Below are 20,997 nucleotides of genomic sequence, written 5' to 3'. Positions count from 1 at the left end.
CAAAAGGTGAAATTGTGTCTAGTCACTATGCTGCTGTAACCAGCTCCTGCTGGAATTTTTTCTCCTAATGTAACCATTTTTAAAAGAAAGCAAAAGACTGACATTTTTTTTCCATTGCTATTTATTATTGTTATATCAATTCTGGTCAGTGTCAGCCCTTTCATTCACCTAATTTCAATCAAGTCAAGTTTTTTTTGCTATTTTTTGTCTTAACTGTTGGATAAAACGCTATAAATTTGTATATTTTTGCCATATTTATCCATCTAACAAAACAAACCGTTCAGTATTACATTGTTTCACTGGAGGGCGCTGATACAAAGCACCAGGTGGTCTGGGAACAACTCGAGAGGAGGAGGCCATTCACTAGCCTGTTTTAGCTACACACATCTAGCTACTGTTAGCTAGCCGGCGGCTAACGAGCAAGCTAAAACATCAGTTTGTCTTAATGTCGCCCGTCTTATCAAGTGATGGCAAGAGAACAGTGTTCACAAACCGAAGCTGGTGAGTGCTGAGCGCCCCGTCGATTCGCGACTAAATATTTTGCACTGACACAGTTTACAGTTGTGTTTCAGCTAGCGGGGCTAAGTGAACGAGAGCAGCTCAAAGCTAGCTAACGTTAGCTCGGCTCAATAGCGGCATTAGTTAGTCCAGAGCTGATAAAACGTTTCTTTCTTTTCAGAACTGTATTACCTCATTGCCAGATTTCTCCAGTCTGGACCCTGTAAAAAAGCAGCACAGGTAACAACATACGATAAGCAAAATAATAACTCATACCGGTCGTATAAATTGGTAGCCGTGCTAGCATTGTGAGGCTAACCGTGTGTGTCTGTTGTTAGATTCTGGTCGAGGAGCTGGAGGAGTATGAGGTACGTTCAGCTGGACCTTTCTCTGTTTATTCTCATGTGTGGTTTCCGTAGTGCTGCCTATCTGCTGCTATTTCGGGAAACTTTTCAGTATTTTGGCCGACGTTAGATAAAGGAGCGCGTTTCCCAGCCGAGACGAAGCTAGCAGTTTAGTGTTACCTCTAATAGCTTGTTTTTTTAACTTTAGTTGGTCCCGCAACGATGGAGTTGGGACGGGGAGAAATACAAACGCACCTTTCAAGATTGGGTGAGTGTGAATTATCAACATTAACTTTTTAATCAAACGAAACGTTTTATTTATTTTTTATTCGACAGTCGCCTCTTGGCGTTTGTCTCCGTTTTAATGTCACTAATCATTCAACGCAAACGCGGTGGAAATGTGTTTATGTTTGTTATAATACATTTAAACATCTATATTACTGCAGGCCTGTTCATAAATATCTATATACAGGGTTTGCTATTGTGTGCTAGTAGGCGGAGAATGGAGAAAAGCGCATGTAGTGATAGGCTAAACCAGACCCAGAGAGCTGTCGATCTTCTGTTGGAGCCAATCAAATCACAGTTTCGTTTGCGAACGAACCGGAAGAGTAGAAAGCGAGTCTTTCGATTGGATGTGAGCTTCCGTGTCCCTCCTCTTTCTTTATCTCTCCCTCCGTGGCTTTAGATTGTTTTTCAACTATCTGCATGACAAAACCGTGTTAAAAATGATATTGACGAGCAACTGTGAACAGGAAATAGAAATGAAAATTGGTTACGTTTGAAAAAGATGACTGATAAATAGATGTGAGTGACTGCTTAGTTGTATGCATTGTATCCAATGATATATATTTCTTGTGACTATAGCTGTTAGATATGTGGTTAGGTAAAAATGAAGATGCAGAACATTTCTCCTCTGAACAAGTATAGCAGAAATATAAAATTGCATTAATTGGGAACACTAAAGTATTTACTTGTAATGAATCTAAGAATAATAGTCAAATAAACATAAATATAATTACTAAGAAAAAATTCAACATTTTCTGTTATATTTGTGCTATTGTGTGTCAAAAATGCACTGCTCATTAGGTTGTCCCTATAAAATCTGAGTGAAAGGAGTACAACGGACCCATTTCAAATTGAAAGTGCAATTTACAACAATGAATGCAATATATAATATATTTTGTGCAGCCATAACACCCAGGATTTAAAGTGTAAAGCATGACTTAAAAAAATAAGTCACAAATCAAATCACAATATATGTCAGAAAAATGTCAATTAGATTTTTCCCCCCAATCATTTAGTGCTCCCTAACAGTATGTGAAAATGTGAATGAAATTTTGCACTCAAAGATCAACTTTGTATTATTTTTTTAAATAAACATGTAAATAGAGTTTGACAGTATTAGCTTATTGCTTATGTGCTGATATGTTTACTAATAGATAACAAGAAATTACATTGCAGTAATGCCCAATATATGTTTGTTTTAATCTATAAACAGCATCTGTCATAATGTTTGTCCACCACAAACCACTGATATATTTTTTTAATGTGTCATCATCAGTGCACTTTCATGTTACAATTCAAAAAAAAAAATATTTAAGGGATCTTAATCAAATCAATTGATATCTTGTCTTCGTGTTGTCATCTGATACTTCAATGTGAAATAATTGAAGCTGTTAACTGTTGTAAAAACTGTTTGAAAAATCCAGTTTTGGTCAGTTTTAATCATTACAATGTGTAAAGTGTTAGCAGTTGTTAAGAATGCAACTGAGATGGTAATGTTTGGGTGTTTGTTTTTAAATGTTGTGTATATAGTTGTTGTATTACTTTGTAATAATTATCTGTGACTTGTGTAGGTGATTTTGAACCAGCATATTCCTGCAGACTACCTGCTCCGTGTTTGTCAGCGGATAGGTCCTCTCATAGAGAAGGAGATCCCACCTAGTGTCCCTGGAGTACAAACCCTCCTGGGGCTGGGAAGACAGTCGTTGCTTCGCACCACCAAAAGTGAGTCTTTTCCTCCCGTCCACCATCGTTCTGTTCTCTCGGTGTTTTTAGACAGTCCTCATACCATTGCTCGTGTAATTGTTGGATTTATTGTGTTTTCCTGGAAATAGGACAGTTTCCAAATAATTTTTAACTACCTGTCTGTGGAACTTAGGTTGTAGCCACAAAGTATGCCGTGGCTCAGCTGTTGCTGCACTCCACCGAGGACGTCCGCCAGAACCTCCAGTCAGCAATGGAAATCCTCCTAATGTTGGTGCGTGAAACTTTTTTGTTAATTTGAGCCTATTATGACCGAGAGCAGTTTTCTGTAATGGTCTATTGCCTCTACTAATCATCTTCATGGGTTTTCATATCAAGTATCCATCATGGGTGCTCGCCAGGCCACAGGTACGGCTCGTTTTGGCCAGGCTCTGCCGTCTTCCTCCTACCAGTACATGAAGATACACAAACGTATCCTTGGCCACCTCTCTTCAGTCTATTGTGTAGCCTTTGACCGCACTGGTCGTCGGATATTTACGGTGAGTGATTATTTCTGGGCCCACTGATTACTGCAGCACAACTTTATGTAATGTATTTCAGTTGTTACAGTTCCACGTGTCATGTCAAATCTGGGCAAACTGTTCTGCTTTTGTGACAAACAAAAGCAAACTAGTCTGAAGCATTTTTGTTCAATCATTGTTGTATTTGTGTATGCATGATGACGATCTTGAACTCACAAGCCTTTTCGTGAACAGTTTTATGCACATTGGACATTTTTCAGTCCTAGGTGGCTCACCATGAAATTCGCTCATTTCTTTGTATTTGTCTGATGTTGTTTAGGGTTCTGATGACTGCTTGGTGAAAATCTGGGCCACAGATGATGGCCGGCTCCTGGCAACACTCCGCGGCCACTCAGCAGAGATTTGTGACATTGCTGTCAACCACGAGAACAGTCTCATTGCCTCGGCCAGCTGTGACAAAGTCATCAGAGTGTGGTGCCTGCGCACCTGTGCGCCCATCACTGTTCTGCAGGCTCATGCTGCCTCCATCACATCCATACAGGTGATACAGATGAAAAGCTTAAACAGGTTTAGCATTAATCTCCAGGGTTTGTAAGTTTTTTTCCTCAGGCTTTCTTAAAACATCTGAAATAGCCAGTTAAAATGAAAAATGACACAGATAATTATCGCTTTGAATGCAAACCCATGCCAATTTCGATCTTGTATTGATTGTATCACCTTGATTCTCTGCGCTTCTGCGTTGTCTCAGCTTTAATCAGCTGTTTGCTGCTGTTGCAAAAAATTAACCCTCTGAACCCCCAGGTCTGCCAGTCTGTTGCCAAAACTACGCCATTTATCAGAGCCCAAACTGTAAAAACGGAAAGAATTATCAGTTTAATATCATGGTGTTTCAGCAAAGTACCTTTATTCTACGTGTTTCATTAAAAAAATCACCAAAACCATTAGCTCCATCAGATACACAACCATAACCATAAAGCCATTTAATTTTTCAATTTTTTTATGAGTTATGACATTATCGCTGCATCATACTTGATATTACAGTGAAAAATGAGGCCACAGTGAGAAAAAACTTGACAAGAGCGTAAAATGCTCAGAAACTGCTTGGGGTTCAGAGGACTCAATACCGGTCAGTCCTTGCTTGTGACTAACCAACGCTGACTTTCTCTCCTCCCAGTTTTGTCCTGCAGTCAAAGGAACAATGCGATACCTGGCCTCAACAGGTGCAGACGGCATGGTGTGTTTCTGGAAGTGGAACTCGCTCAGCATGAAATTTAAGTAAGTATTGTCATCTAACATAACTTTTTAGCTTTACTGTTCATCTTTTTTATGAAAATAACATTTGGTATTGTGTGCGTCCTTTTCCTCAGTGATCAACCAGTCAAGTTTGTCGAGCGGTCACGGCCAGGAGTACAAGTCTCTTCTTCCTCTTTCAGTAGTGGTAAGTGTATTTCCAAGCAAGCTATCACTTCATTGTTCAGATGCACTTCTCCTAATGTGGCCAGCAAAACAAAGTCAGATACCTAACTACATAACCCTTTGGTATGTGCTTTTTTGTACGCCTACTGGTAAAGGAGTCTGTCGATAAGGGTCTGTGTCTGAACCACCAAAGTTGTCAAGAGCTTTAAATGCATGCTATCTTTGAAAAAAAAACAAAACAAATCAAACCAGTGATATTGATCTTGGCAAGAAACTATGAAAATGTAAAGAATCGTAAGATTTTCAACTTTCTAGAAGTCCTTAAACTACTTATCTGTGACATGTCATTCATGTCATTGGGAAAACAAGACCAAATCAAAACTTAAAATTATGATATTTCATCAAAATCACTTTATTCTGCATGTCCTATTTAAAGATTCAAAAAAACAAACCATTTTATTTGAAATGCCAGCGAGACAATTACTCAAGGGAACTGTTCACACATCTGTTTCATGAGGCAGGTGTGTAGGAGAGAGAAGAGCACGTATCTAACAGGTACAAAAACAGACTCCTGAACGCTGTCTAACTTACTGGTGCAACGTTTTGGTACTAGACCTGAAGGTGTAGTATTGAAACGTTACACCAATAAGTTTATGATTACAAGTTAGACAGTGTGTGGGAGTCCATTTTTGTACCTGTTGAATGCAACAATTACTGCCACTGGATTACTAACATCATATCAATATGTCATTTTGTTGTCATCAGTTGTTATTAATACTGGTACAACACACGACTGCTATTATGGCTATTATTGTAAAGGGAATGTGTTATTCTCACTTGATTTCATTCTGTTAACTGTTAATAGGTGGCATGTTCATGGCTACCGGTGGCACAGATCACATGATCAGGGTCTACTACCTTGGGGCTGAAACGCCCATGAAGGTCTCTGAGATGGATGCTCACACGGTAAGAAATAAAATGCAGCATCCGCATCAATCCTGGTCCACTTTGTTTTACCATTTCAGCTTCATTTAAACAGTCCCAGGAACTTTCATTCTTATCTGCTTTTCCTCTTTTTAGGATAAAGTCGTAGTCGTCCAGTTTAGCAATAACAGTGACAGGTGGGTGTTTTTGAGACCTGCTTCAACCTCAAACTGTTTCTTGTGTGTTTCAAGCCTTTGACCTTTACGTGTGTTATGTAGCCTAAGGTTTGTGAGTGGCAGTCGAGACGGCACAGCCAGGATCTGGCATTACCAGCAACAAGAGTGGAAGAGCATCACTTTAGACATGGCTGCAAGGTTGCCTGGGTAAGAGAGAAAAACTGTATTACACAACGCAGTGTTTCACAATGCCATTTCAGTTGCATAGAGTCTCATGTCTGGTGGGATATTTCCTTTTAGGAGTACTGTTGCCAATGGGGACGATAAAACCAAGCTGGTGGTGACCATGGTGGCGTGGGATCGTGTGGATAGCACTGTCATCACTGCAGTGTCAAACTACTTGCTCAAAGTGTGGAGTGCAACTTGTGGACAGCTGCTGCATGTTTTGTCTGTGAGTTGTTGACGCAGGGTAAAAACAGAAGTAAAATTGCAGTTTTTGACAAACTGCCCACCCTAAATGTTTGTACTCTCTGTTGTCAAGGGTCACGATGACGAGGTGTTTGTGATGGAGGCTCACCCGTTCGACTCCCGCATCATGTTATCTGCCGGCCACGATGGCAACATTTACATGTGGGATCTAACAAAAGGAGCTAAGATCCGCAATTTCTTCAACATGGTAATTGAGAGTTACTATTGAGAATCACCCACCAGTTTTTCTTTTTGGCTTGTTTGTTTTTACCACTATATTTAAGTCCATGTTATAATGTTTCTAGATCGAGGGCCAGGGCCACGGTGCTATTTTTGACTGCAAGTTCTCAGCTGATGGGCAGCATTTTGCCTGCACTGACTCACACGGCCATTTGCTCATCTTTGGTTTCGGCTGCAGCAGACCATATGAGAAGGTAACAACATACAGCTGTTGGCTAAGATCTCATTACCTAAGAAAGTTACTGTGTAATTTACGTTTTTTTGAAGGAACACTAAAAACATATACCATTTGACAACATAGTGAACTTGTGATTATACAGTCTTCTTCATACAATCATACAACTTGAATTAATCTCGTTTTACTGAGTGCACTGCTAAAGAGTGGCAACTCCGTATTTGTACCATGCTCCTTTAACCCCAATGATCAGTATGACCTCTCTTGATCCCTTCCAGATTCCTGACCAGATGTTCTTCCACACGGACTACCGACCTCTTATTCGTGACTCTAATAACTACGTCCTGGATGAGCAGACACAGCAGGCTCCTCACCTCATGCCTCCACCCTTCCTGGTGGACGTTGACGGGAATCCTCATCCTCCTCACTACCAGCGCCTGGTGCCAGGAAGAGAGAACTGCAAGGAGGATCAGCTCATTCCTCAGCTAGGATACATGGCAAACAGTAAAATGCCCACTTATTGCTCATACCGTTCAGAAAGAATTTCAGCTGACGAAATGTGACTCACGGTGTTTGACCCATGATCTTCCTCTTTGTTGCTTAGGTGATGGAGAGTTGGTTGAGCAGGTACTTGGCCAGCAAACAGCAGAAAATGGAGAAAGCCTTTTGGACAATCTCATCAGACAATTGCAGAATGAGCAGGACGAACGTCAGAACGCAGAACAGCTGGCTGAAGGGGAAGGAGAAGGGGGTATGTTTGACTCAACATTATTTAAGCAGATTTAAAAGACATTTTTCTTTGTGATAAACAGTATGTCTTTGGCTAGTTCAGCAAACCTTAAAGCAAATTCATCAATGTCCCACATGTAGCCATAGTGTGTCAGTGTTTCAGCTCAGAATACTGCAAAGTTAGTTCACGTCACCATGACTATCAGTAAACTATTACCCCTGTTTTTAGGGCTGTTCTCAACAGGTTATAAACAACACACTGTCTGTGATTAACAGCGCAGCACAATTAGAGCTGGAAGACTATTGGTTAGTTAGGTGTTACGTAGCACCTTGGTCCACTTTTTACTGGCTTGTAAAACTGGGAGGCTAAATTAGTTGTAAAGGGACTTGAGGATCCACAGAAGTTAACTTCCTCAATCTTAATACCATTTATTTTCCACCTCCAAGTTTATAATAACCACAAAACACAATAAAAAAGTATTTTCGCTGTGTAGGGTGCCACATGGTGAAAGTCCTTTTCAAAATTTTTGCATTTAAAACTGTAGATGTGTTGCCAAAATAGTACACTTAGCTTTTTTTTAGTGAGAGATTTTTAATAGTTGTGTGTTGTTTTCCCAAAAATGTTGTGTTTCCCAGATAGCATATATCCATAGCACACTAATGTATTCTTATTTTTAGCTGAGGATGCAGCAGAGCTGGTGCCCTCCTCTCCAACTGTTGCACCTCGCAGAAGTGGGCAGGTGGATGGGGTGTGGCAGATGCAGCACAACGCCCTTCGTAGTCAAGTGGCCACAGAGAGGGACCTGCTAGCCTGGAGCCGCAGAGTGGTGGTCACTGAAGTGCCACAAGGGATATTCAGGTGAGGTGGATGAAGGGAATTACACTGATTGTAAGGACCTTACTTGGAGCAGTTAGTATTAGTAATGATGAAGTGTAAACTAAGTTACAAATCAAGGCCAGTGTCTATGACTTGACCATGTTCTGATCTTCAAAAAATCACCAAGAGAAGTCAGTGTTCAGAGGGCAGCAGGATTTATTTGTTAATTCTTAGCAGTGATAACCCCCAAGAAGAACTGAAGAACCTCAGCTGTGCACCGTCTTTTATGCTATGAGCGTTGGTCATTTTTCCACGCCTATAGGGCGTATGATAGGAGTGACAGTTTTGACACCATTGTACTTTTCTCAATGTATTTTTGTCAGATCATGACATCAGGTTATCATGATCTCACTTTACAGAAGACATGCGTTTTAAGTTGTCATTAGGTCATGTTTTACAGAGAACATGCCCAGACGTTCAGATTTTTTGCTCCACATCTTACCCTTATTATTTTGTGACAGATTTCATGCATAGTTTTCCAACATGTGTCAGAAGTTAGAATACCTAAAGTTTACACGATTATGTTTTGCATACCTATGTTTTACTTCTGGTCTTCAGTCTAATAGCATTTGCCATAATTATATCATCTCTTATTTTTAGCACATCGTACCCAAAAAGTATTAGACTGCAGTAATAGCGGTGATTTCATGATTGATTGGATTTTTAGAGTTTTGGAGGAGTGCCGGCAAGCCAAAGGCGACATGGAATGTTCTCTATACAATGCAGAGAGGAGGAAGAAACCGGTAACCTGCACCCCCAAGGTATGCTATTTTTGATGTTGCAGTTGTTTATGTATGTATGTGATTTCATTCCTGCTCTTCTCATTTTCCACCCACCTTTCCCACTTTGCAGAGCGATCCGCTTGCTTCACGCCTGCGCTCCCTGCGGCCGACCAAGAAAAAGCAGCAGCGCCACGCCTATCAGACCCGCTCTGCTCAGGTCCGCCGTCCCGGAAGCAGGAGTCGGACTTCCAGCAATCGCCGTAACTCTGGCAGCCAGATCGACTCAGACAGTGACAGAGAAGTATGATCCATTTTTCTACTGTACAATATCCAAAAATGAATCGCAGAATTTTGTGCCAACAATTGGCCATGTTGCACAAGCTGTGGAACCACAAAAAATCTGTTAACTATCATTTGATAACAGAGATGTCTGTCTTTTGTGTTGACAGGCAACGGAACGGGTGGAGCAAACTGACGCCTCCTCTGATGCTGAAACTCAGTGGCAGAGTGAAAGCAGCTCCAGGTAATTATCTTTGTCTTTGTTTTAATGATGTAGCTCTGATCACCCACCTAACAGCATCCCTCTTTGATTCTCAGCGACTCCTCCAGTGAGTATTCTGACTGGACAGCTGATGCTGGAATCAACCTCCAGCCACCAAAGCGAACAACCAGGAGGCCTGTACAGCCCCCAGAATACAGCAGCTCTGAGGAGGAAGAAGCTGGCGATGAGGCCAAGGAGGCAAAAAAGAAGGAAAATGAGAAGAAGAAGAAGCCCAAGGAGACCAAACAGGTGAGATAATATGATCCACAGCTCCAGTACTCACAGTCAAAGCATATCTTTGTGGACAGCATTAGTTTACTAGGTTTTAGTTTCAATGTAGACTGATCACAGAGTACAATAGGAAGTCTGAACCTAAACGTCTATCAACTCGTCTGTATTCAGAAACCCCCATCTTCTCTGGCTGGACTTGATGCGGAGGAGTGGCTGCCGCCATCGTGGATAATGGAGACCATCCCTCACCGCTCTCCTTTTGTTCCCCAGATGGGGGATGAAGTAAGGAGGACTGACACTTAGACATCAAGCAGAAAAATGTATTAAATATATTTTAATCTTGATTCTCTTGTCCTCCTGCAGCTCATCTACTTCAAACAAGGCCATCAGGCGTACGTCCGAGCTGTTCGCAGGGCCAAGGCCTACAGCATCAACCCTCAGAAGCAACCGTGGAACAGACTCAACCTCAGGGTGAGGCACCGTTTTATTTAAAAGCCTGTGCTGTGTGCTGTCCCTTACCATGCTCCATTAGAGCATAAGGTGTTTTAGAGTCAGAAAACTGCAGCCAGTTTTTGTAACTTGCAAAAACTGGTAACCAGATGGTCATGCCCACTTTGCGCTGCAGTTGGCCAAGAGAAGAAATTGGCAGACCTCTCAACCCTCTTTTGTTCACAGTGCATCATAATTTGTTGGTGTTTATTTTGGATGAAAGCAATTTGTGGAGCAGACGGGTCAAAGAATGTGGCAACAATCCTGAATCTAAATTCATCATGCATTGTGCAGAATGCCCCAAATAAGCAGCACTGACTAACAAGCAATTGTAGTGAACATACATTGATCTTGGGTCTTGCCGTGTTTGTTTTGCCCCTTCAGGACCAGGAATCTGTAAAGGTGGTTGGACTTAAGTATGAAGTGGGACCTCCCACCCTCTGCTGCCTAAAACTGGCTTTCTTGGACCCAGTCTCAGGGAAGATGACCAATGACTCTTTCTCCTTAAAGTGAGCATTTATTTTCAGTATATATTACCTAGCTAATAAATGACTGACATTTTCTGTAAAGTGTATTTCATCTCTTCTTCATTCTCCCACTCCCCAAGGTATCATGACATGCCCGATGTCATAGATTTTCTGGTACTGCAGCAGTTTTACAATGAGGCTAAAGAGCACAACTGGCAGCCAGGTTAGTCGGGTCTTTTGAAATGATGTGTTTACCCCTTATGCCCACTGTTGTGGTCAGTCCTCAACTTTTGCTTCATCCTCCCCTCAGGTATGAGGTTCCGCAGCATCATTGATGACGCCTGGTGGTTTGGATCTGTGGAGGATCAGGAGCCCCTGCAGCCAGAGTATCCAGATAGCCTGTTTCAGTGCTATGCAGTGAAGTACGTCTGTTTCTCTACAGCATTTCTACTGCAACAAAATGTATTAACAGTTCTTTCTGTTAACACCATGTTTGTCTCTGCTGGCCTCTTGTCATATTTCATTACAATTAAATCATATAAGCATCTGTAATCTCATACTATATTCTATAACAAACAAAAGTATTTTTGTCTCATCAGGTGGGATAATGGTGAACGGGAGAAAATGAGTCCCTGGGACATGGAGCCTATTCCTGAGGAAGGTCAGTAGTGTAACCTGCAAAGGTATTTTTTTTATGTGGTGTTTTATTAGAGTGCAGGCAAAATGTGAAAAAAGGACAAAGGATAACACAAAATAAACAATTGTAAACAATAAATACTATATAATATACAATTTCCACTGAAACTGTACAAAATATATGTCATAAGATTTTACTTCAAAAGTGGCATTTCGTAATGATATATCTCATCCTGTTAAATAAATTTTAAGCAAAAACTAAAGTTCTTTGTAAGGCTTTGTCTTAGAAAATGCAGCATTACATATATTGCCAGCAACAGTGGTTGTGAATCAGGATGGAAACCACAATTTAAAGGGAAAAAAAAACATTATCTACCCGTCATTTCTAGTCGATATCATCACGAAGTAACTTAGAGGCGTTCAGAAAAGACATGGTGAAAATAGTCATTAAAGTTTTTCACAGAAAATAAATCAAGCATACACCAAAAGACTGCTAAAAGTCATGGCAAACTATATCAGTTTAGAGTGGCCAAATATATGTAAAAGCCAATGTAATTAGAATTTTACATTTTTTATTTCATTCATCATTAGGGTCAGTTTTATTTTATGCTAAAAAATATCGGTAGGTAAAACACCTGGAAATGTGGGGAGACCTCATAGCCAAGCACCAGATCCCAAGTTTGATTCCCAGTCAGCTACATATCACTCCCCTCATTGTCCCTCTGTCGGTCCACACTGTCTTATTAAACATAGAGGCAAAAAGCCCGAAAAATTCAATATTTAAAACACATTGACCTGGATATAACATATTGCTGAAGGAACTAGTGCCATGTCTTTTTCAAGAGAGTGCAGTGACATTATTTTTTTTAGCATTTAGAGACCTTTTCCTGTTCAGAATAGTTGCCATTTTAATGTTCTTGATGACCTAACAAGCAACCTTCTGTTCACAGGACTTGCTCGAAGATGCGAACCCTCTAGCTATTCCTTTTTAAGTGTCATCTTTCTGTTATATTCATGTAGCATCCATTTGTCCATTTTAAATGCAGTTGGGTGTCAGTCAGTTCACTTTCATATCACAGATTTTTTCTCCCATTTTGTTTCAGAAGCAGAGTGGGTGAAAATGACAAACATTTTGACACTTAAGCATTAATATTTTTGGTTTATTGCATTCTATGCCTGAGATGGAACTAAGGGACATTTTTCTAGACATGTAATCTCCAACTACTAAGCATTGCAGCATTTTATCATTGTGTGCATTTTTTGTGTGCAGATACCTAACCATTGTTTTTGTGGCTCCATCAGCTGCGTTGCCAGAGCAGGTTGGTGACGGGGTGGAGGTGGCAGAAGAGGAGCTAAAAGCTCTGCTCTACAGGCCTCAGGAAGGAGAGTGGGGGGCTCACACACGAGACGAAGACTGTGAGAGAGTCATGAATGGCATCGACCAGCTTCTTACACTAGGTAGGCCACCAAAGGGTCGATCATGGTTAGTTCGTTACAGGGAAAGTCTGACTTTGTTCCCTTTTGCCATGATCTTATTTGTGTTTGTCCACAGATGTAGCCAAGGCGTTCTCATCACCTGTAAACCTGCGGGACTACCCTCTGTACTGCACTGTGGTGGCTTACCCCACTGATCTAAGCACCATCCGCAAACGACTGGAGAATCGCTTTTACAGGTGAAGGCGCACAAATGACTTCACACAGTGTCACAGTTTTTCTCGCTGTGATTTTTAAAGTCCTAGTGTGTTGGTTTCCGAGTGCTGATGTTCTTCTCTGCTGCAGGCGGATCTCTGCATTAATGTGGGAGGTGCGCTACATAGAACACAATGCCCGCACTTTCAACGAACCCCAAAGCCCCATTGTAGCGGCTGCCAAGGTGGTGACTGATGTTCTCCTCCACTACATTGGGTAAGACTCTGCTGAGTTCATGTTATATTTCATATCAGGGATGTAAAACTCATTTTAGGTCAGGGGCCACATTCAGACCAATTCATCTCAAGTGGGCCGGACCAGTAAAATCATAACATAATAACTTATAAATAACGACAACTCCAAATATTTTCCTTTGTTTTAGTGCAAAAAAGCACATTCTGACAATGTTCACATTTAATCAACTGTCTTTTTACAAAACATTATGAACAACCTGAAATTTCTTAAGCAAATTAAGTGCAATTTCAACAATATTAAGCCTCAGTTTATCATTTGTGTATCACAACTTATAGATTACAGTGTCTACAAAGACACAAAACATTTAGTCGCTGGTATCTGAAACCAAACAATATAGTATTTTGCAACGTATCAAGATCTAGAAATAATTTTGAATTCCCATTCATTTCTGCTTCTTTGTAGTAATCCTGAGCACCACACCACACAAACTAAAGTAGGAACTATTAAGGAAGAAGGTTAATTTATCTCTCTGCCTTGTAAATGTTTAAAATTTATCCATAAAAATACATAAAAGATGTGGCAGTATGTCAACAATAGGGTTCAACCAAACCAAACTCTGTCATACTGAAGCTGCTGAGTGACATTATATTGCACAATGTTCAGTGTCTTTAAATATTTTCACAGCAAGTGTTCATTTTTACCTTTGTAATTTTTACACTTTGCAAAGTCATCCCGCGGGCCAGATTGGACCCCCTAACGGGCCGGTATTAACCCGCAGGCCTTATGTTTGACACCCCTGTTTTCTTTGTTAATGCTTGAATAGTGAAGTAACAATATCCCTACACATGTGTCTGATTTATTGGCTCCTTGTCTCCTTCAGAGACCAGAGCTGCACAGACATCTTGGATCTGTATCACAAACTCAAATCTGAGGTCAGCAGTGGAGAAGAAGCTGAGGTGAGAATGCTGGGCTGTGTTGAATATACAAGTGTTTGTTTTTATTTGTTTTATTTACATTTGATAACTGCTTTTACTTTAGATGATTCTTTTTTGCTTTAAATAGTCATCTAGATTTGTATGTGGTCCTCTGCAGGTTGACTTGGATGTGGACTCAGACACTCCAGGGACATCTACAGGACATCGAGTAAGAAAGACCAGACCATTGCACAAGATTTAAAATCACTAGTAGCAGCCCCATTAGTAGTAGCTGAATTTCATTTTCTCTCTGTCAGGGAGCCGACCCAAATTCTAAGAAGCGTGGTGTGACTTTGGATGTAAAAGTATGGCGAGCTCAGTGTCGGGAGCTGCTGCGTCGGATGATGGTTTCGCCGGATTCAGAACCATTCAGACAGCCTGTGGATCTCTTTGAGTACCCGGTAAAATGATCTGAAACAACCTCCACTGTCAAAGTAGTCAGATTCACATGAATTCCTGAGTATTTCAACTTTTCTACTCTCTACTTTCTTTTTGTTTAGGACTATCGAGACATCATTGACACTCCCATGGATCTGGGTACAGTGTCAGAGACGCTGGTGGCAGGAAACTATGAAAATCCAGTGGAGTTTGCCAAAGACATCCGCCTCATTTTTAGCAACTCAAAAGCATACACACCGAACAAGAAATCACAGGTGAAGTGGAATCTTTGAGGTTAAAAATGCAGTCATCTACTATAAAAGTACTGTTCTTATAGATAGTAAAAGTTTGATAAAGTACTGGTTTAGTATTTTAATGACGACATTTCATTTCTTTCTTTAGATCTATACCATGACCCTCAGCTTGTCGGCCTTCTTTGAAAAACACATCATCGCCATCATATCCGACCACAAATCTGCCATTCAGAATGAACGGCGGACTCGTCAGAGACTCAGTTACAGGGACAGATTGCACAACGGTGGCAGCTCCCCGCCTAACAGTCCATCCAGCAGGTGCTGAGCGTCATCCACAAACCTTAACACTTTATCAAATTATCTGCTCAACTTAACAGCTGTAGAAATACTGTGTTTTCTCTCCAATGTCTTTTCAAATCCTAGTTTTGGTCTAAAAAGTTAGTTTGAAAGTTTATGCTGTATGCCATTACATATAGTAGTCTAGTATTCTGAAGTTTTTCTTTTCTGTTTTTTATGTCCAGCTCTAAAGGGAAGCACAAGTCAGGGAAGGTGTCAAAGCCAAAAAAATCCCAGACCTCAACGAAGAGTCGTTCTCAGAGATCATATCAGGGTAAGACCACACTCTTGTGCCTTACTGTGTTTTTAAGCTTGTTTTCTTGTATAGATTCCTGCTGTAAACTGTTTGGGGAGGTGAAAATTAGGGAAACATTAGAAAGGATTAGAGTTTTGCCCATATCTGAGTATCTCAAACTTTATTTCACCATTATCTCATAACGAGAAGGGTGTCTTCTACTACCAGGTTTAATGAACATGAATAAATTGCTTGCTTAACCTTTTCTCTAGCGGCCACATCAGGTCAGAATTTCTATTTGTGCTCCACTGTATAACCATTAATCAGACATGGTGCCACAGCCCAATCTGTATCTAACCACTGTAGCCTGTAAAAAGTGCAAAGTCACAGCCTTTCAGAAACATCTACAGCAATCCTGTATGTATTTATTTGTTCAGTGTGAGGGGCAGACAAATGTGTGCCCTGTAGCATGTGTATTATGAGTAGAAGTACATGTATTCTGTTGTCTACATTCAAAGTCTACATTGGTCCGCACACAGGGAAACAGAAACCATGAATTGGCCTTTAAGCGCAGCATTCAGGCCTCTGCAGAAATAACTGTAAGCTGTCGCCATTATTTGGCGATTGGCTATATTTATCTGACTTACACTGAAATCTTCACTAATCAATTCCAATATGATTATAGTTCTGATTGGTAATTAAACTGTACTATTGTTTCAGCTCAGCAAAGCAGCAGTGTAGCAGAGGAAGAGGACGTCCAGCCTTCTTCCCCAAGTTCAGGGACAAGCGACAAAGGCAGAAGTCAAGGGCCACATCGGGTGACCCGCAGCCAAGCAACTCCAGTGAAGAAGTCGGGTATGACAAAAGTTGCAGTCCACATAAAAATGTACCCACATTTTTCCTTTCAGTGTGACATTAAAGCTAAGGTGCAGAAATGAATCATCATCCTCTTGTGTTGCATCAGGCCACCGGCGTAACTTGCATCTAAGTAATGGCTCCAGACAGTGCCACGGGCGAGACACGCAACAGTCCGACGATGACGAAGAGGCATCTGGATCCAATAGCTCGTCGTCGGAGTCATCCTCCACTTCTTCATCCTCCTCTTCCTCCTCATCGTCTGACAGTGAGAACAGCTCTGATTCTGAGATGGAGAAGTACATGGAGGGAGGAGATCACGACTACAGCAAAGCTCCCTGCCTGTCAGTACGCCTCTCAGCGAAGGGTAAGGTGGCAGCCTCAGGGAAAAGGAGACACAAAGGAGGAGAGGACACGGCACAGAAACCGAAAAGAGCACGAGTGCAGCTGCCGGTAGAGAAGGAGGAGGAGGAGGAGGAGTCGGAGTCGGAAGATGAGGAGCAAGATGAGGAGGTGGCGGGGGAGGAGGAGGAAGAAGAAGAGGAGGAGGAGGAAGAAGAAGAAGAGGAGGAGGAGGAGCAGCAGCAGCCGCAGCAGCAGGTGGATGTAAGACATGAAGAGGAGGAAGAGGAGGAGGAGCAGGAGCCTGAGGAAGAGGAGGAGCCTGAAGAAGAAGAGGAGGAAGATGAGGAAGAAGACTCAAATGACGTGCAGAGAGGAGCTGCCGCAGCTGGCAGTCAGAGAGGCAACCATTGCAAGTCTCGTCGGGTCAACACGCGTAACCAGGGCCGCAGGACAGTTCTGTACAGAGACGACTCAGAGGATGATGGCCATGGGTCGAAGGACGACCCCCTCAACCTGGGCATGTCCCGCTCAGGACGGGTACGCCGCATGACAGAGAAAGCCCGTGTCAGCCACCTCATGGGCTGGAGTCACTGACACGTTGCCCCTTTTCAAACCTCAACAAAAGAAAAAAGACTTTTAAACATGAGTTAACACATCAGGGATTTTTTTTCTTTCTTTTTGTACAAGTGTATGTATAAAATATATATATATATGATTTTCTTTTTATCTGATAATGCTTATGACTCTCAAACTGATAGCTGGTGCTCAAGAAGTGTTGCCACGGATTTTCCTTCCCTGGTCAACAGAGCTACTGTTCAACACGGACCCTCTTCAACTGGACTAACTCACCTCGGCCTTACTGCTCGCTGGAAGAGCCTTTACGACGCGTCACTGCTCTTCTCCTCCTCACCCTGTGCGTTTCACGTCCAGTGTTAAAACACTAGATGAGTTCCTCCTCGTCCCTCTCACAACCTTTCTTACTCCTGGTCACCAAAGAAGGATGCGGAGATGCCAAAAAATGGTGCTCATATTTCTCTGTCTTTTTTTTTTTTTTCCCCTCAATGAGTAACTCTCTCATGCTAATGGTCACAAGTTCACTCATGACCATGGGGAGATGCGTGCAGTATCACTTACGGTATCTGATGTCAACTGTCATCTGATTTTTTGGGTGCTTGCTCTTTCTTCACAACAGCAAGCCTTAGTTTTCAGAACTCCCACCATTCTGATTTTGTTCTTTGCAGTGTAGTATGAGGACTAGCAATACTGGGAAGAAGTCAGTAGAGCACAGTACCATAAAAATCTCCCTCTGGACATCCTTGGCCTGTGAATGTTAAATGTTTTTCCCCTGCTTCCTTTTTCTGGTGTTGACTGTTTTTTGGCTGCTCAGTTCTGTTATTTAGGTAGCATTGGCGCTTTTCTTTTCATTCTTTTTAAGCGTGAAATAGATTTTGTTTTTTTGGGTAAAAAAAAAAAAAAAGCCACTGCGTCCTGTTTGTATTTGTACTGTTGCACCCCCCGATGGATCAGACCTGCATCCAGTCATTGTTGCTTCCACGACACTTTCTCCATCCAGCACGTGCAAAAACAAAAGGTTCCCTGGCCAACTCTCTTCACAGAAATATTTATTTTTCCGTTGTACTCTACTTATCTTACTTTAACTATTTCGTACATTTATTAGCGGTGAGGAAAAAGGAAGTATTTGCACATTTACCTACTCCATGTGGCAGCTGAGTAATGAATATATTAGAGAAAGAGAAGTAAGATGAAACCTCATGATTTTTGTGTGAGAATGTTTGAACTGTGCCAGCACACTCAATTCAGTTTGACTAGGATATAACTCGAAATCTCTTTCCGCCTGTGGATGATTCAGCTTAAAGTCTCATCTGATTGGCCTTCTCGATCGTGCTTTCTTTTGGTTTGAAGCAAAGGTAGCAACCATGGATCAGTTCTTTGCTACCGTGTTGTGCCATTTCCTTCTCCCTTTTGTTTCGAACCATCTGTGGACTGATGGGTTTCTAACTTTGGGTAGATAAACTGCACACATTTTGGCTTTTACAATCCAATCACTGTGTATATTTAGTTCGTAATCTGTGATTCTTGACTGATATGAATTCGAAATACCAGGCATCTCTCTAGCAGAATGGATGCCTTTTTCTTTTTTTTTTTTTTGGCACCAATTCACTCAAATCTTGTGCAGTCGTGAAAACGTCGTGCTGAAAAACACTTGAGGCAGCATCCAGTCAGGAGACATCGGAAAGCGATGACTCACATTTCAACACTCTCTGGGTGCTCTAATCCAAACACACCTCCTCATCCCTCTGTGTGTGGTCACTGACATGAGAGAGAGGCCTCGGAGGTTATTTTACAGTTTGGTTAGTGTCATGTTGTCACGAAACAAAACAGCAGAAAACGTGGGGTGCTCCGAGCGGCAGCATTAACTGGTGTCTTGAAATTATTCTGGTTGAGTGTGATAATACTATGATTCTTATTTTGGGATCTTATTTTCATATAGTAGATGACGCTTAGTCTTGCCTCAAAGCATCAAATTAGTTGATGACAGATACAACAATAACATTCTACTGTAGGTGGAATAAACTTACGTGACTGTCTTTTATACACAATGTTTTGATTGTATGTGTTTTCTTTTTTTTAAATAAAGAAATGAACTTCTCTTTAAAATAATGTATTGTTTGATGTTTTATTTCACAAAAGCATCGCGTCTGTCCGTGGTAGACCAGGACAAGCTTGAAGGGTTATTCGCCAGCGCTGGGACTAAGTCATCTGTTGTCTTTATAATGGGGTCGTAAACATCCACCGAAGGCAGAGATTCAAGAGTTTCAGAATACTGGGATTGTCTACTGACTGAGATAGGCAGACATAAACCTGACTACCATTTGCAACTGCCTAACTGCATTAATGCACTGAAAGCTGGGGTGAGTCAGACGAGGAGAAAACAAGGTTGAGCTGTGACGCACCATGCTCCGCCACACCTAGAAACTGCAGAGATGCTGGAGGATCGTACGAATTAAAATGGATCCATGCATTAAGTGGTAAAAGTCGCTTTTCAGAGGATAAGGGGGCAAAGCAAAATGTGTATGTAATAGGAAAGTCGAGGAAAAAATAAAAGGAGAGTTTTTTTGTTATAGCACCCTGATTTGTAAATATGAATTATGTGAACACTGCTTTGTTGGAATCTTCCAGTGCTGATAGTATCAAGTGACTAAAATGTGATAATTAAAAGGCTGAGTGACGGTGTGCAGCAGATGCTTTGGGTTAGAATTATGGTCAGGCAAAGATCGTGTTTGCCAATTTTTTTTAAAGATTAAAACCAGAGTCAGGATTTTGATTGCATGATCTTACATGATCTGAGCTTGTCTCATCTAGGTATTGGCAGCAAAAATAACATGCTACTAAAAAAATGTACTCTTATGAACTCAAGAACATCAACAGAATTAAAAGTTTTGTCTCCCAGAAAGACCAAGAGAAACTCATCCATGCGTTCATCTCTAGTAGACTGGATTACTGTAATGGCATTTTAACAGAGCTTCCCAAAAAGAGCATTAAACAGCTTCAGCTCATCCTGAATACTGCTGCTAGAGTTTTAACCAGGACTAAGAGATCTGACCACATCGCACCACTTCTAAAATCTCCACACTGGCTTCTAGTCAGTCACAGAATAGATTTTAAAACCCTACTGATCATTTACAAATCCCAGAACGGTTTAGGCCCAGAATGCATCTGTGATATTTTCAGAGAATACAAACCTACCAAGGCTCTTAGAGCCAAGGACTCAGGTCAGCTTGTCCAGGCCAGAGTCGGGACTAAATATGGAGAAGCAGCATTTAGCTGCTATGCTACAAACAAGTGGAACAAACTGCCAGTGGAGATTAAACTTTCACCACATGTAGACACTTTTATATCCAGGTGAAGAATTTGGGGAGAATGAACACCATCAACTCTTACAGGACTGAAATAATGTGACACGATTGTGAAAATGTGCCAAAATTTACAAAAATTCAGGATGTACCCGCCCTCAGGACCCTTTTTTTTTTTTTTTTTTTTTAAAGTTTGCAGTGTTTCAATTGTCCTTACACCCAAGAATAGGATGGATTAACACAAACCAATCAACCACAACACTGAAACAACCAGCTTGGAGACGACATGAACACAGTGCCTCTTGAGGTTTCTGTCAGCAACTGTAGGCTGCCAGGTGGGGCCTCCGTGGATCAAGTTTGTTCCGTTTCCTCCCATGGATCCCATGGTTAGAAGGATCGATTGGATTGGGATCTGTGGAGT

General features: G+C 41.4%; 1 protein-coding gene across 1 annotated transcript; it reads left to right on the top strand.

The window, feature by feature from the left end:
- Positions 1-344: 344 nt before the first annotated feature.
- Positions 345-18,878, top strand: brwd3 (bromodomain and WD repeat domain containing 3). Its single transcript, XM_023276903.3, has 40 exons — positions 345-501; positions 680-738; positions 837-866; positions 1,051-1,110; positions 2,699-2,849; positions 3,004-3,102; positions 3,207-3,367; positions 3,669-3,890; positions 4,524-4,624; positions 4,717-4,787; positions 5,631-5,731; positions 5,846-5,886; positions 5,968-6,072; positions 6,166-6,316; positions 6,407-6,541; positions 6,639-6,767; positions 7,027-7,252; positions 7,353-7,499; positions 8,156-8,336; positions 9,022-9,115; positions 9,207-9,377; positions 9,526-9,599; positions 9,674-9,866; positions 10,020-10,130; positions 10,212-10,319; positions 10,722-10,846; positions 10,945-11,027; positions 11,115-11,226; positions 11,404-11,465; positions 12,743-12,898; positions 12,993-13,113; positions 13,220-13,345; positions 14,205-14,280; positions 14,417-14,467; positions 14,556-14,699; positions 14,799-14,951; positions 15,079-15,248; positions 15,452-15,540; positions 16,222-16,356; positions 16,466-18,878. Exons 1-40 carry the CDS (start codon positions 468-470, stop codon positions 17,293-17,295), a joined length of 5,388 nt encoding a protein of 1,795 aa, XP_023132671.2. The 5' UTR covers positions 345-467; the 3' UTR covers positions 17,296-18,878.
- The last annotated feature ends 2,119 nt before the right edge of the window (positions 18,879-20,997 follow it).

This window comes from Amphiprion ocellaris, chromosome 14 (genome assembly GCF_022539595.1).
Source record: "Amphiprion ocellaris isolate individual 3 ecotype Okinawa chromosome 14, ASM2253959v1, whole genome shotgun sequence".
Classification (NCBI taxonomy): Eukaryota; Metazoa; Chordata; class Actinopteri; family Pomacentridae; genus Amphiprion; species Amphiprion ocellaris.
This window is presented reverse-complemented; position numbering and strand designations above follow the sequence as displayed.

Excerpts from the sequence above, each read along its gene's own strand:
- brwd3 (XM_023276903.3), top strand. The coding sequence starts at position 468 with ATGGCAAGAGAACAGTGTTCACAAACCGAAGCTG. Across the intron at positions 3,891-4,523 it reads CCTCCATCACATCCATACAG|TTTTGTCCTGCAGTCAAAGG; the intron begins GTGATACAGATG and ends CTCTCCTCCCAG. Across the intron at positions 13,346-14,204 it reads GTTCTCCTCCACTACATTGG|AGACCAGAGCTGCACAGACA; the intron begins GTAAGACTCTGC and ends TGTCTCCTTCAG.